The sequence below is a fragment of the Siniperca chuatsi genome, linkage group LG8 (genome assembly GCF_020085105.1).
Source record: "Siniperca chuatsi isolate FFG_IHB_CAS linkage group LG8, ASM2008510v1, whole genome shotgun sequence".
Classification (NCBI taxonomy): domain Eukaryota; kingdom Metazoa; phylum Chordata; class Actinopteri; order Centrarchiformes; family Sinipercidae; genus Siniperca; species Siniperca chuatsi.
The window spans coordinates 9,571,383-9,587,118 of record NC_058049.1 but is presented as its reverse complement, the minus strand read 5'-3'; the positions used below and the strand labels follow the sequence as shown (position 1 = coordinate 9,587,118).

At 40.3% G+C, this 15,736-nt stretch overlaps 1 protein-coding gene across 9 annotated transcripts in view; it reads right to left on the bottom strand.

The window, feature by feature from the left end:
• atp8a1 (ATPase phospholipid transporting 8A1) overlaps positions 1 to 13,919 on the bottom strand; it is a 108,157-nt gene extending 94,238 nt beyond the window's left edge. For all 9 annotated transcript variants that reach the window (XM_044206235.1, XM_044206237.1, XM_044206242.1 and 6 more), the window contains exon 1: positions 13,521 to 13,919. In XM_044206235.1, coding sequence (XP_044062170.1) covers positions 13,521 to 13,569 — 49 coding nt within the window. In that variant the 5' untranslated portion in view covers positions 13,570 to 13,919. The remainder of the gene's footprint in view (positions 1 to 13,520) is intronic.
• Between the last annotated feature and the right edge of the window lie 1,817 nt (positions 13,920 to 15,736).

The following is a 15,736-nucleotide window of genomic DNA, read 5'->3' as shown; positions in this document are numbered from 1 at the left end:
AAGGATCAAATCGACAACATCGGCCAGGCAAACAGCTTTGCTTCTGAAACGCTCGGAGGGGTATCAAGCCACTTGGAGGATGTAACAAAACTGTCTCGCAGATGCGACGTTATAGAGCTGTGTCCAGTGGAATCCCGGCGTAAGAAAATAATCATTAGTTGCAGCCCAAACTAAAAGCCAGGTTCACTCCTGGAATTTTGTAGTTACTGCAGTTCAAGTTTGAGACTGACTTCTCCTTAACAGCTGTGGAGGTAGACAGGCTGGAAAACAAATGTTCTACCAAACCACCATTTGAAGCTGACATATCTGACACACCTCCATAAGCAGATTTGACAGGGATCATCTTGTTGGTTAGATGAGAAATGATAAGAATCAAGGTTCCAGAGGCTCACATTTCCCTATCCTCATGTTTTAATTGATATGTCTAGATTAGTACTCTCAGCACTGCCAAGAGAGCACTACTGTAAAACTCTTAAGTCAACAGTTTCCCCAGACTCTCAAGTTGCACGCATGTGATCCAGTGGGATGGCCTTCCTTAGCATGCAGTAGTAGTGGTGTCAGGAGTTATGAGATAAGGTCAGGCGTAGCATAGCTTCCACAAGTGCAGATAAACCCTGGAGTTTAAAAATGGAAAGAAGGGCCATTCTGAAGCATGGAGGGAGGGGGACACAAGTGAGGGAAGCTGTCTGCTGGAAACATCAACAACAAAACGCAGTGTCATGAGGTACTGTAACCAGAGTCCCTTCCGGATATGCCCTAGTTGCAACCTGCCCCTGTCTGCCTACAGTATTTCTTTCATGCCATGTCAAGTCAAGAGGAAATAAAGAAGGCTGACACAGTCTTCAAAGATACACTTGTAACTTTCTCTGCTCTTTTTTCCCCTCTCTTATTCTCACCTTACTCTTAGCACTTTCTCACTCATGTTACACAAACCCTGAATCTTAAATTACAGCTCTTGTTATTTAAGTCTTGTTAATGATCCTGTTGGCCTCACACAGAGGATTACTGAGGAGTGACTGCCAAACCTTCCTTCTTCCCACCATCATCTCCTGATAGTTTCTCTCCTTAGCATGTGCTCTTGGGCTAAAAATAACTGGCCCTCTGTAGTCATTTGGTCACCGGGGAAAACATGGGTTGGCTATCCCAGCCCTGTTATGCAAGATGTCAGATCAGCATAGGTGGTTTATTGGGTAAGCATGGTGGCAAAAGGGTGTGTGGATCCAAGCAGCAACAGGAAATTAAAGAGTGGTGTCTACTGCTTAAGTAGGGAAACTTCTTACCATGATGCCTGTGATTATCACATGTACTGTAAAGGACCAATATAGGCTAGATGCATAGTGTCCACAATATGATGTAGTCAACTAGTGATTCCTTATAGTGTCAGTGCAATGACAGTTCTGTTTTTTGTGTTGAGTGTAAAAAAGGGTTGTCTAGGAAGCAAGAGAGGTTGGTCTTTGAATTTGGAGTATATGTAAGATATAATAAGTGAGATGTATGAAAAGGAAATATTTGCACAGAATTCACTATAATCAATTTAAAAAATGCTTTTCAGAGCCGCGCAAACACATTTCAACAGGGGTTTAATCTTCCACGCATAACTGGGCACAGAATGAAATAGAATTTGTGAATAGTGGTATCTTAATGGGATCTAAAATTTGGCCCTGGAGAAGTATAAAAGGTACTTTCAGGCCAGGTGAGTATTTACAAAAACATTACCTCATGAATCTAAAAAGCACTGTAATTGCAAGTGTCACCACAGCGTTACATAATATTCCTGAAGAGTTGATCCAGTGATCCTACATCACCTTGGTGGAAGGAGTTCCCTCCTTGAGAGGAGTTAACTTCTCTCCTCTTTGCATGTCAGTAGGCCTAGACTCTTCCACTCAAAATTAAAAACAGAATTTGCAGCCAAGAGCTCACCTGGTAACACTGGGAAGACAGGTGGTTGGGAATGAGTAATAGCACTGAGTAAAGGTGAGGGAAAGGACATTGACTCAAAGGCATGCTACCTCACTGAGTCTGGACTGTATGAGGCAATTTAAATACAGCAGACATTCTGCAAGCAATACTGTGCCATAGTTTCAGAATCAGATAGTAACATCATGAGTTTATACGAACACCTGTAATGTCACCACTAAATACAATATGAATGTCACAGAAACAGAAAATATTCCCAGCAATAATTTTATTCTAAATGATTTTCCTTGGGGTGCCCTGGTAGCCAGGGGGTCAAGGCGCCTGCCATGAATCGCAGCATCACAGATTTATGTCCCGTTCATGTCAGTACCCATCTCTCTCTCCTGTTTCCTGTCATCTCTCTACTGTACACTGTTTAATGAAGGCATATAATGCCCCAAAAAATGATTTCTCCAAAAATCATAAGATAAAATCAGAATTTCAGTTTTGAGGGATATTCTTTTTGCAGCACTAATATATGGCCAGTGTTTAAGTGATACTCAAACCTCTTGTTCAATTACATGTCAATAGTAATGAATTATATGCCAAAGAGAGATCTCAGCTTGGGACAAAGCCGGCAAACAAAGTAAGTCAATAAACTAAATCTTTAAGAAGCTTGGGTGATCAAGGAATTAGTGTCTGCAATGACAAATGAAAACAGGGGGCTGACATAGCTGGTGACTGCAGCAAAAGGCCTGTGTGAAACAGCCGGCCAGATGAGCTGGCTGAGCAGCTGTGATTGATGTTGTGACTCTGTGTTCTGAATGAGCCTTCGCAGTAGGAGCCTGTGTGCTGGGGTAGGCCAGGTGCTGCAATGCACCAGTTGCAGCTGGTACTGCTACTGCTTAACTTAGTCCTTTTGCTCTCTCCATTTAGCAGCTTTGACACAAGGGGTTGTGTACAAAGTTTAAGTAAAAGCTGTGGACAACAAAAACTGTTGAATGATGTCGTAAACATGCAAATATTCTGCATTTTAACATATGTATAGTATGCTTGCAGGTTCCAAACAAAGGTGCTAATACTATAGTACTATTAACAATAATGTACTCTTTATCTTTTTCTACATTTTACAAGGCAGCAGTTGGGAAATAGGAATAGACCAAGGGTGTATCAGTGCACATATTTGTCCAAAACTGGACTTGTTTTTGTCTCTTGTTTCTGTTGAGTATACCCTATAAACCACATACAGTCTTTTTGGTCTAATAGTCTAATTACAGTCTACATCTTGGCACATAATAACCACTTAATTTCAGTGGCATATTCTTCAGTTTCTTTTTAGATTACGTCCTGACCATATGAATATAAAATGTAATGCCTTAATTTTTACACGGCAAAGTTGATATTCTATGAGCCACTGTTGTCTTATGGTTGGTGTTTGTTTTCAAAATAAATTAAAAGAAATTAGATTTTTTTTTGTTTAATTTCTGTAGCAGAAATATAGTGAACTGTACCACCTCCACTAAACAATGTCATTGGGGTAAATTTGCAGTGAGTGGTAGACTTAAACCTCTCAACAATTTGTTGCAGTATATGCCAATGTGGTCTCTTCTGTTTTCAATCTGATTGTGTATTGTTATGCTATTCTGGCTACAAATCGTATGACCAGTTAGTAAAGAGTTGTGCCTCTCAAGTCTTCAAGAGCTACCTGATCTCCAGGTTTTTGCTACAGCTACTATTCTCGCACACCTGATCCAATTAAAGGCTACATACATATTGGACACTTTAATTGGATTAGAAGAACAAAAGTAGAGCTAGAGCCAGAAAGTTGTCTGCTGGGCTTGAGGAGTTGCCAGAGAAACACTGGTCTAGTGCTCTGGTCCATCAATCCAACAATTTCAGTTGAATAGGATGAGTAAAAGCAGACTTCTATTATTTTACTGCAACAACTCAATAGTCAACAGTCAACTGTTACAGCTGCGTTTAGGTTTAAAGCAAAAGTAACAATGGAAACCAGCTTGATATTCATGTGCACCTTAACTTTAACTGTGGCCTTCACCAAATTTAAAAGTGGCACAACCCTGACAGGCCAACACTACAGTCCAAGAGGCTGGGGGTGAGAGGAGGATAATCATCAAAATAGCCTTTCCCCAGCTTTCTCTCTACAAGCATTAATTAGCCCTACCTCCCCCCACATCCCACTCATTTCCTTAGTTTCTACACACTGTGTGGATAATGTGCTCAGCCACTACCACAGATGTCTCAGTGGGAACTGCTCTTAATATTCCCTGGTGGACACTGTGCATTTTCTCAGAACTAATTTCATTAACTGCGTGCGTATCATGGCTCAATTACCCTGACATCAATATAGAGAGCAAGAATGGGAAACTGGGCAGATACTTACTGTGAATATAATTCTTAAGCTGTGTTATATTAAGCTTCATAACAACACTTTTCATCTATTAAAGGAGCCACCATATTAGCGATACTAGCTGGCTGTATAAAAACTATGTAAAAGGCATGGTAAAAGAAGTTAGAAAAGAGTAACAAGGAGCCAAATAAAACTCAGTAGGAGTAGAGAGAAGCACACAGCTCTGGAGGGGAAGCCTCTAGAGGAAGGATCAATGCCATCAAGTGTCGTAATGAGTTTGGATGCAGGCCAGATGTCAGGATTATTGCTTGTGTCAGCCAACAGACAGACGAGTGGAACAATAGTCACAAGGGAGCACGTATTTCGGAGAGGGTGCCCAATGGGAAAATCTGGGCCCAGCATGCCTTGGCATTGGCCAAGGCATGCTGGTCTTCCCCAGTTTGTCTTTTTATCCCTCGCTGAGTATTGTAGGTTACAGAAACACTCTGAAACCATCGGGCATGGGAAATCCCTTCTGTGATACCTATACTTAAAGTATGTCAGTCAGTCTAGAACACTTGTTATTTTTCTATCATCAGTGCAAATTTCTGTATGTCTACACATGGCTAGCTTATGGCTAGTCTCTTAATAAATGCTGAAAGTCATGGTTAGAATGTAGTTCACCTTAAACACAAACTTTCATACTTAACACACTTTAATTTGAGAGGAATTGCAGTTAGTCTGGAATTTGAAGCAGTAACTTACTGTCCCTCAAGACTCATGATATAATGTTCATAGATAAAAACAGATTAAAAACAAAACTGTCCTCTGCAGATTTATGATATCCTGGGTGGGAACGTCTTAGCTCAGGTCAGGCAGAAGAGGTGGGGGCGGAAAATTATTGCTGCCATGATGGTTAACATTACCAAGATTAAACACATCCAATCCATCCTTCTTTTGGTCAGCACCAACTATGTCTATGATTACACAGTGATGATTCAGTTGGCTCCATTATTAAGCCTTAGGATTTTTCAGAAAGACCCTTCAGTTAATGTAAAAAGGCTTTTTGTTCTTCCAGAAATAGGTCCAGGCAGAGTCCAATCTGACTGTTGAGATACAGAAAAAGCACATATGATCCTGAGAGAGTTGTTGACTGGTCAGTAAGGTGCAGATGAGGAGGCACATGACCTGGCCACAACTACACTCCCACACGATTCATACAATAATACCGTGGTGGGTGGGGGCTTGAGCTTGGGGCTACTGACATTGATCTAACACAAACAAATGAACGGCAGTGTAGCTACAGTCAAGAGGCTTTGTGAAGAAAAACTGCATCAAATACTTTGCTGAAAACAGAAAATGCAAAGGAAAGACAAGTGACCTAGTACCTAAAAAAAGTAAGACAGAAAGGTGAGGTGTAATATGGAGTTCAGCATTGTCAGTCTGCACATTGTTCACCTTAGTTCCAAATCCCTGGGCTTTGGGATTTCTCAATCTCACAACCCACCAAGCCTAATGTGCCATTTATATCTGCTCATCACTATCAAAGAAAGACCTGATACTTTTACGCCATATAAATATTTCAGTAGACGTAGAAGCCACAGTCTATTCATGGGAATCACAGTCGCAGAGATGAAAGGCACCCCCTATCTCCAACCATTTGTGAATGGGGGGGGGGGCTGGAAGGGGATATAGATACTGCCTCAATCTAAACAACAGTAACATCCATAAGTCGCTTATCAGATCACAATGCTGTAACCAGCACTCACAGCAACAAGGCAGCTGCAGAATTAATCCCCCTCCCTGGTCGGATCCGTCTGGATACACATAGGCTCAGGCAGGCTACAGTGGGACGGACAGTCCAGGGACAACACAGGCAGCTGGGGCTTGCTGTGACATCACAGAGCTGGCCTGGCTTAGCTTAGCTAGGGATCTGCAGGGCCAGAAACCTTTCCACTGTGTGCGACATGAAGGCTAAAAGGGAAGGGCATACGGTGTGCAATTCAAAGGTCTGGAAACAGGAAACAGACCTTGTGAATGCCAGACATTCGGTCATAGTATTGTGTCATTGTTGTGCCTAACCTCAAACTACTGTTCCTTGTCTTCATCAAAGACACATGTATAAAATAATACACCAGGGTCTCTTGTTACAGCCAAAACAACACAAGGTGTCACCAACTTTTTGAATTTTGCTTGAGGTTTCTCCACGGCATGTTAGGGACACAACCTTAGTAGTGCTGGAAAGAAAATCGTGTCATTTAATCGATTAGTCAAAAGACAGAAAATGAATTAACAACAAATGTGTTAATCATTTAATCATTACGGTTAGGCTACTCATCAAGCAACAAGACAAGAGTCTACAGCCATGCGAGCAGCTCTGTGAGGCTGTACTTGAGCTAATTGTAACCTATGCATCAGCATGCTGATGGTAAGCAGGTATAATGTTTACCATGTTCACCATCTTAGCTTAGCTTGTTAGCATGCTAACATTTGCTAACTAGCATTAAACACAAAACACAAATGAGGCTGATGGGAATTTCATTAGTTTTGTAGGTATTGGTCATAAACCAAAGTACTGGACATGGACATTTTTACCTGCTGATGGCACTAAATGAAAAGTTAATGGATTGCCAAAGTTATTAGAAATCATCCTGAGGGAAACATGACTGTCTGTACCAAATTTAATAGCAATCCATCCAACAGTTGTTGAGATATTTCACTAAAAGCCAGAAATATCATCCTGCTGGTGGCCCTAGATGAAACATTGCGGTATCACCAAAGATAGAGGGATTCATCCTTTGAGGACCACAAAGAGTCTGGCAGTCACTAAACATTGCCGTCCCTGGAGTCATGCGGTTAGCATGGCTAAAAATGCCAAACACTTGCTGTTTCCAGCCTCTCAAATGTGAGGATTTGCCGCTTCTCTCTGCTTTGTATGATTGTAAATTTTATACCTCTGGGTTTTGGACTGTCTCATGGACAAAACAAGCAATTTGTGACATCACCTGGAAACTTGTAAGGGACATTTTTCACCATTTTCTGTCATATAATGGACAAAAAAGATTAATTGAAAAAAAGATTCACCAGATTAATTGACAATGAAAATTCCTCTTCCTGTATTTGCAGGGTACAAATGTATTGTAACCAAGACTATAAGACCAAATGTTGTTAATTTTCAGAACTTGTTCAAAGAATTTTCTAAACAAAAATGTTTAAGTTAACTGTGAAAATCAGGTGGCATTCCTATTGTGAAGGGAAAAGTAAGGATGTGGAGAACAAGGGGGAGGGATGTACATATCAAGCATTTAACTTTCTCACTGGAGACCAGGAGTTCACCTCATGTCTCCTTACAACAGCAACAACACTTAAACCACGATGGCTATCTAGCCTTAACCAAATAACTTTAGTTGCCTAAGCTTGAACATACCTTAACTGCAGGAGTGGTTCAGTATTTTTCTTTAAAAATGTGGATGAAAAGAGGCTGACCAAATCCTGTCCAAGCCTTTCTGCCACTAGCTGTGACAAAGGGGAGATCTACTGTATTCTGCTGTCAAACATATTTAATTTCAATCAGCTTCATTCATTTTAATGTAGGTCTACTTTTGCATGAGTGCGCAATGTGCAGCTGTATTTGGTAGGAAAATCTAAATATCCAACAAAACTCAGTATTGGGATACTTACTAATAAAGACAAATACGCAATATTAAAGTTCAGGACTCAGATCTAAAAATGGGGACAAAAAACTTGATAAGGATAACCATACTAATTTCTATCATATGTTCTCTAAAAATAGCTATAATATCCAAATGGCTGAGCAATGACAATTAATCCATCCTAGTGTTTCACTGATGCTCATTGACCTGATGTGACATGCTAGTAACGCATGTACAGAGTAAATAACACATGTGCACAACACACACATACACCCTTTTAGCTTTATAAAAGGAAATAACAATATGGATGACATCCTTGTCTATTATTGATTCAGGTCTCAGTCTTCAACAGCATTCATTTATTTAGACTATCTATTAATAGCAGGATCAATTACACTACTGCTTTTATTGCAGGAGCACAGACATTCATGAAAGTGATGAAAGCATTACTGTTTGGTTAGCACAACCATCTAAAGAATATGACCCATATATGTCAAACATTATAGGATTACTGAATAGGTGATCAGTAGGATGTTAAGAAGAAGTAACACAGCACAGAAATGTAGATTAAGCTACAACTTTATATTGTACCTGCGGTGTCGACTAGTCCTTTAGGATGTAAATTATACGATTAGATGTCCCAGATCTCTAACGTCCACCTATTTAGAACCAGAACTAAGTATTTGCTAAAGTTAGTAATCTCAATAAGAGTGCACTGTAAACACATTATAACACAGTAAATACTGTTGTGAAAGGTCCAATGTGTGTTTTTTGAAGAACCAACCATCTATCCGTGGAAGCAGCACTGTGGCCTAGTTGGACATAAAGTTGAGATGTAAACCGGGTCATAAAATGCTCCAGATCCTGGGGGCCAAGGGCAGCAAGAGTTTCATCTTCCCAACCATTGATGGTGTTGTTTCCCTGTGGAGTGCCTGCCGACACCTCTACATCTGACCTTGTCATCCCGCTGCGACAGGATCACACTGACTATCTCCTGGCACATGCAGGCTGCATTTTTCTGCTGGTGCTGCATGTGTACATCACATAGACACACACAACCAGGCCGGAAACACAACTTCTGCTTATACAGTTTAGGGCTTCTTTCTTAATGTCTAATGCTGCTTTCATGAATTATTTTACATTTGGGAACAGGAGGTGAGAACAAATTTACTGTACATCTTATGAGGTTGACAAGTATGGAAAATTTATCTCCCTACGAACATATATTTGCAACACAGCTTTTCAGTGGCTCGTAAATAAGGTTCAATCTGAGCAACATTATGGAGGATCGAATCAGTTCCAGAAAATGGATAGTTCAAGGACACTTGAACCATTCAGGACATTAAGATATTACAGTATTTGAGTTTAGGGCCGCACAATTAGTCTCAAGTTTCTTTTCACAAGCTTAAAATATATTTGCCAAGATATTAATATAAAGGACCTGAAAGATACATTGATATTATATCAGTACTGTATAATGTGAATAGATTGCATGAGATTTTGGTTATGGCAATATTGTATTGTTCTCCTGGTTGTAAAAAGCAGCAATTGTCATGGTTTGAGGGTCTGTGTTTGTTTATTTCCTGTTTTATTTTGAAATATTATTCTTGCCTCATGTGTCTGGTAGTTTTACTTCCTGTCTTTGCTTTGTTTGGATTGTTTGCCCCACCCTAACTAAGTTCACCTGTATCTCGTTGTCCTGCCCTTTGTGTCAAGTGTTATGTTGGTTTCTGCCGTTTTGTTTCCTCTTGTTTGGACTATTATCTGCCTGCCTGTTTTGCCTGTTACTGCCTGTCTACCTACCGGCCTGCCTGCCAACCTGTGTACCTTCCAGAAAGCCATATTAAATCATTGACTGCATCTGTCTGCCTGTGCTGTCTGCGTTTGGGTCCTTTCCCTGTTTCCTGCGTGCCGACATTCTTGACAGCACTATACTGATATAATTTTTTTAGCTTATTTAACTTTTCTAGCTGAATAAAGGCCATCATATTCACATAAGTAATGTTTTTAAGATGTAATAAGAAGAAAGATTATCACTGTATTTAATGGAGCTAAAATCATGATATTACTGATTGCAAAAGAAACAACACCAAAATATTAATAATATTATTATTACAGACTATTTTTAGGCTCTATGCAGAAGCTAGGTAGATAATATATCTGTCGACAAGTACACCAAGACATTTTGTAAGAGCAGAAACAATAAGTTGATTAATCGATTAGTTGAGCAACAGAAAATTATTCGGCAACAATTTTGATAATACTTAATCTTAAACAGATTAAACACCTGTTTAATCAAACAAAGAGGCAATTATTGTCTGGTTCCAGCTTCTCAAATGTAAAGATTTGCTGCTTTTCTGTGTTTTATATTACTGTAAATTGAATATCTTTAGGTTTTGGACTGTTGGTCGGGCAAAATAGGACGTCGGAAGATGCCACCTTTGGCTTTCAGATGTCTTATTACATGCAATGGGCATATTTCACTTTTTTCAGATTGTATAAACTAAACTATTTTATTATTATTATTATTATTATTATTATTATTATGGGCATTTTATGCCTTTATTGGATAGCCGACAGTAGAGAAATTAAATGAGGATAGAAAGAGATGGGGAATGGCATGTAGCAAAGGTCCCTGGCTGAACGCAAACCAGAAACGTTGCGTTTATGGTCCGTACCTTAACCCCAAGGCCACCATGGTGCCCCACGATTATTCGTTTATTTGAAAAAATAATCAACAAATTAATTGAAAATTAAGATGATTACTAGTTGCAGCCCTAGAGAGGACAATGTCAAGAGGTAATCCTCATGACACTGTCTGCAAAGTTCTCACTCATCAGCTCATACGTCTTCCTTGTCTCAGATCAATATAACGACATGCATGAGCAAACACTTGAATAGCTTCTTTGTCTCTGCATCCATCTCTGTGTGGACGCATGCACAAGAGAATTTTCACATCTCCCCCTCCTCACAATGACCTGCCACATCCACTTTGCTTTGCAGACAAAGGAGAATCATTGAGGTGAGGGAAATTGAGTATCTGAAGAAACACATATTAGACTGGCCGCAGGTTAGTGATGGAGGCAGCACATTCAGTGGAAAATAGAGGAAATGTCCCATGCTGGCACAAAGGGGACTTCATATGAAACCAGCGGCCCCAGACAGGGGATTTAGTGGCGTGTTGGGCTTTTATGCCACATTATTATCAGCCAGTGATCCGCCAGGCACATGGGCAGCTCTCGATCCCTTCTGAAGGGAGCAGTCTATCCCCCTCCAGTCTCCCTCCCCATGCTGCTACCACTATTCAGACAGACTGAGGCTTAGCTGGTGTTATTGAAATGCTAAGGGGGAACATCCTGCTTCACTTACACATGTAAAAAATCTTGAACGATAGAAAGGTAAAGATATAATGCTTAAAGAAGAAGCAGACTACTTTGTGTCTTTCAAAACTGGTATGTGGGCAATCAGATCCTGAAGATCATGTGAATCCGCTGACATGAAAAAACAAGCATTTGGTCTTTTGATGGATTCATCGTCACAGGACAGACCACCTATCTCCACCTTTAATGTCAAGTGTGAGAGAGGATTTGGTCTGTCTACAGATAAGCATGCAAGCTAAGACAGCAAACTGGATGCTTCTAGCAATCTGTCTAGCCTTAACTTGCGTGGCCTCTGTCGATCAGCTTTCCCATCTAGACGATGGAAGCAGGAATTAAGCGCTTTCCCGCCTATCATGGACATTTGTAGGGGAGATCAACATCAAAAGGTGCCTGTCTGTCATCGCACATTAAACATGCTGATAGCTACATATGTAACCTGTACCCCAAGTGTCCTAGATAAGGTTATTTTGGCAACACATGCAGGCACAGGCTGGCAGTGATGTCGGATGTTTCCGCAGCTCAGCGACGAAGAGTGGAGGAGTGGAGCGGCACGTGGTGGGCAAGATTGGGGAGTGTGCAGCACAGAGAGCTGACGGACAGGCCGCTGATGGATTAGGTGGTAAGCCTGGCAGAGGGCTGCCCTTTCTAGATGGAAGCCTGCCTGATGCACTGTGGTGATTAAAAAAAAATTAAACTGAAGGGTGGGGAATGTGCTTAGGCTCTCATAAAAGCAGACAAAAGAAATGTTGCAGAACAGACGCATGATTGAGCAAAATAGTTAACTAGATATGGAGCCATGAGGCTGAAATTATTGATGTCAGAGCAGCAGCATTGGTCTTCAACCTGGCACGGTGTGAGAGGTGATCGAATCCAACATTCAGAAAGTATCACGGGTTGGCCTTAGCTTTAGTTGCAGCAGCTTTCACACAGTCCTTCATGTTCACAAATACTGAATTTTTAAATTCTCATGTCTCTTTTAAAAATGCATTTCCCACAGTCCTAGCTACTTGGACGAAGGACCCAGTTCAGGAATACTTCCTGTGTGAACACAATACTCAACAATTAGACTGTCTAATGGAGTGAAGTTACTGCATAACTAGAACTAAATCAGATGGCACACATTTCATTAACAGCCTTAATGAGAAGCACTTTTTAGGTATGCATGTTAACGTGCCTTTATCCCCCACATTTTGAGTTATGGAACAACTTATCTAGAAGTATATAATAAACAAATGAAAAGAAGTTTATTCTAATTTACTTTAAGATGCCAGACTGCTGCTTTAGCTGCCAAAAATATATACTCAACAGCAATAACTCAGACTGAGATGTTAGCCTTAACATACAGTTATTAATCAAACCTAATCCATCCCAAATCAAACCACAACAAGAGAAAAGCAAACTGCAGTAAGAACCATAAATAATCAGCCACAGGACTGTGTATCTGCAGCCAGCAATCAGCCTGCATGTGTCATCCTCTCCTGGATAAACAAACATTAACACCCAACCTAATAAGCAGCCTTTGGAGCCTTATGAGCATTCAAATCACTTAATGTGTATGTATCCGCATCCTCTTTACCTGGCAAACACAACTGAGATGCAGTGGAAAGTTACTGGTGCAGTGAAGGAGTGAGGGGTCCCAGCCGAATTACAATGGCTGCATTATTAGACCCACGCTACTGTAGTACTGCCATTTGCTGGACACTTGTTATTGCGCTGTAAGACTTGTGGCTACTGTCACCAAGCATCAACTTGCAATACCCCTGGTCACTTCTCCAGCTTTCTGACATGTACCTGTTGTGGTGAGCAGGACATAGCTGGGGGGTGTCCCAGTCTGGATGGGTGCTCGGTTTGCTGGGTCAGGTACACCCTACACCAGTTTCACTTTAAGAACCTTCATGCAGACTACAGACACCCATTTGATAAAGCATTTGTCTGGGAAACCCCTATGTTTTACCTGCAGATATGGAGATGACAGCAGACTTTCTCTTTGATCTAACTTTTATTGAAATAAGTTAAATTAAAATTAAACGAGTTGTTTTTCTGGAGACTCCTCTGGACTGTCAAGGCCCCCGGGGTTTCCTTGACCCCTGTTGGGGCACCGTTATTCACAGCTTTAGCTAGCAAGTTACTGTAATGTTACTTCCAGAGAGCTACCGGCCTGCCTTCTAGCAGTAACAAGGAAATGGACGGGGTTTTCAAACATTTCTCTAACACATACAACGAAGTAAAATTGTCTTTACATACCCTCCGCCCGGGTACGAAGATCAGACATCGTTCTCTGTACGGGCGGCATCTCTCCACGCAGAGCCGGGGGACGGCACCTGTCAAGCGGCCGCGGCTTGTTAGTTCTGCTCCCTGTGGCTGCTGCTGCTTCTCAACCGCCAAAGAATTTTGTTGGGTTTTTTTTGTTGTTGTTTTTTAAACGGCTAAAATTTAACAGAGGAGCGAGCCTCTCTCATGCGGAAAGTGCTGCGTGTTTACTGCTAATGGGAGTTATAGACGACGTATAAACAACATTCATTTACAAGTAGTGACAGAACCATGCCCAGGTGCCCACGGCTTCATGGATCCCCCCAGCATCCCGGTTCACACGGCGGATTATAAAGCGGACAGACGCCTTCGGTTTAGCAGGAATGGACACGGACTTACCATAAACTGACGTGAGGGGGAAGGTGCCGCTTCACATTATGGATCGTACCACATTCAACCGCAGCGGGAGGGGGGTGACTGAACATAATAACTCTCATTTCACAGTGGCTAGGATATAAAAGTCAAGAAAAACGTGTTTTTTCCGAAGTGCTGAATTTTAATCGACAGGGCCAATAATGTTTAAGACACAGATACGTTTTTAAAATTGACCAACAAATTGTTCGTTGGTGTGGACACCTCCCATTTCTGCAGTAGATGTTCACATGTTGGAGACATGCAATAGTACACTGGGTGGGAGTTATCACAAATGAGTCTTGTTTTTGTATAAAATGTAGTTATCAATGTATTAATAGTTATTGCAATGTCAGCAAATGACAACCTCTACCATTTAACGAACTAAGATACATACTTTTTTTTGCTCAATAATAAAAAATGTAATATATTTTGCATACATGGAAGGTCTCCACATATACTGTATTTTGCAATACATGCCACTATATTGATTTTTCTTTCTGTACAAATATAATATATAACTGTGCAATGCCCACATCCCTATTTTTCAAATATACCATTTATAATTACTGTTATGTATGTAAATAATGGAATATGGTAATGCTTTTTGTAATATATTAAAAAAACAATAAATCTGTATTTTGTAATGTATTTAGATATATGTCCTAGCACACTGGAAGCATGTTGTTAACTTACATTTAGATGTTACTAAAATCATACTTTGTAATCTCTTTATTACCACTATACTGAATTGTAGCACAAATAATGCAAAACCTAAAAATTATATCTCCAAACATATAAATTATATCAGATATATACTGTATATAAGAGATTTAGTCTTTGAAAGGAATATGGACATTTTCTAAATTATGTTACCTTTATGTTAACCCATAAAACTACTGATTACTTTAGCTAATTTGTTGTTGTTTTTTATTATTATTATTGCTGTTTGTGTTAATTTTTGTTCCCAGTGTTTTAACTTTTAATATAGACCTCCTAGATAAACAAAGTCACCAATGACACAAAAGAACACACAGTGCAAAAATAGGACAAACAAGACTTACTGAGACACTATGCACTATAGACACAACCAAACGTGTGATTAAAAAAACATGAACGATCCCAGAATGCCATTTACATTTGTTTGATATTATGTCATGATACACAGGGTTTGGAGGTGGCTGTGACCATCACACAGATGGAGAGTTAACATCTGCTAACATCTGCACCGAGACCAGGTGGAGAAGGAGTAATCCAAGCAGTGCAATGTCAGTAGTAAGTATTTGGTAAGTTTAAATACCAGTAAACCAAAGACGAACAAAAACATATTTATATCGATAGTAGTAAAATCACTAATATTTGATTTACAAAAGTGTAATATGTTACAGACTGATGCATATGCCTAAATAAAAAGAACTTTGTGTTGCCACATGGTGCGCTCACATGTTGCAGAGGGATCCCTATTTGGTTGATCCTCTACTTCATTTGTTTTGCCTTTTAGTTCGTTATTAACTAGCAAGGCGCCCTGCTGACTTTTGTTCATGGTGGAGCGACGAAAATGTGCTGCAGCAACCTCACTTTGAGTTCTGGACATTTGAAGATGCTGCATTGGGGCTGTTGTTAAAGAAATAGCTCCGTCACATTTAAGACTTTTCCCTTAACAGAGCAACATAAAAGCGCAGTTTCATCCACATGGACACTTTGAAAGGTCACGTGGCTGTAGACTCCAACATCATCTGATGCAGAGAAGAAAACTGACTTCTCTCTTCGCCTGGTAACTCTACATTGTCTGATAACAT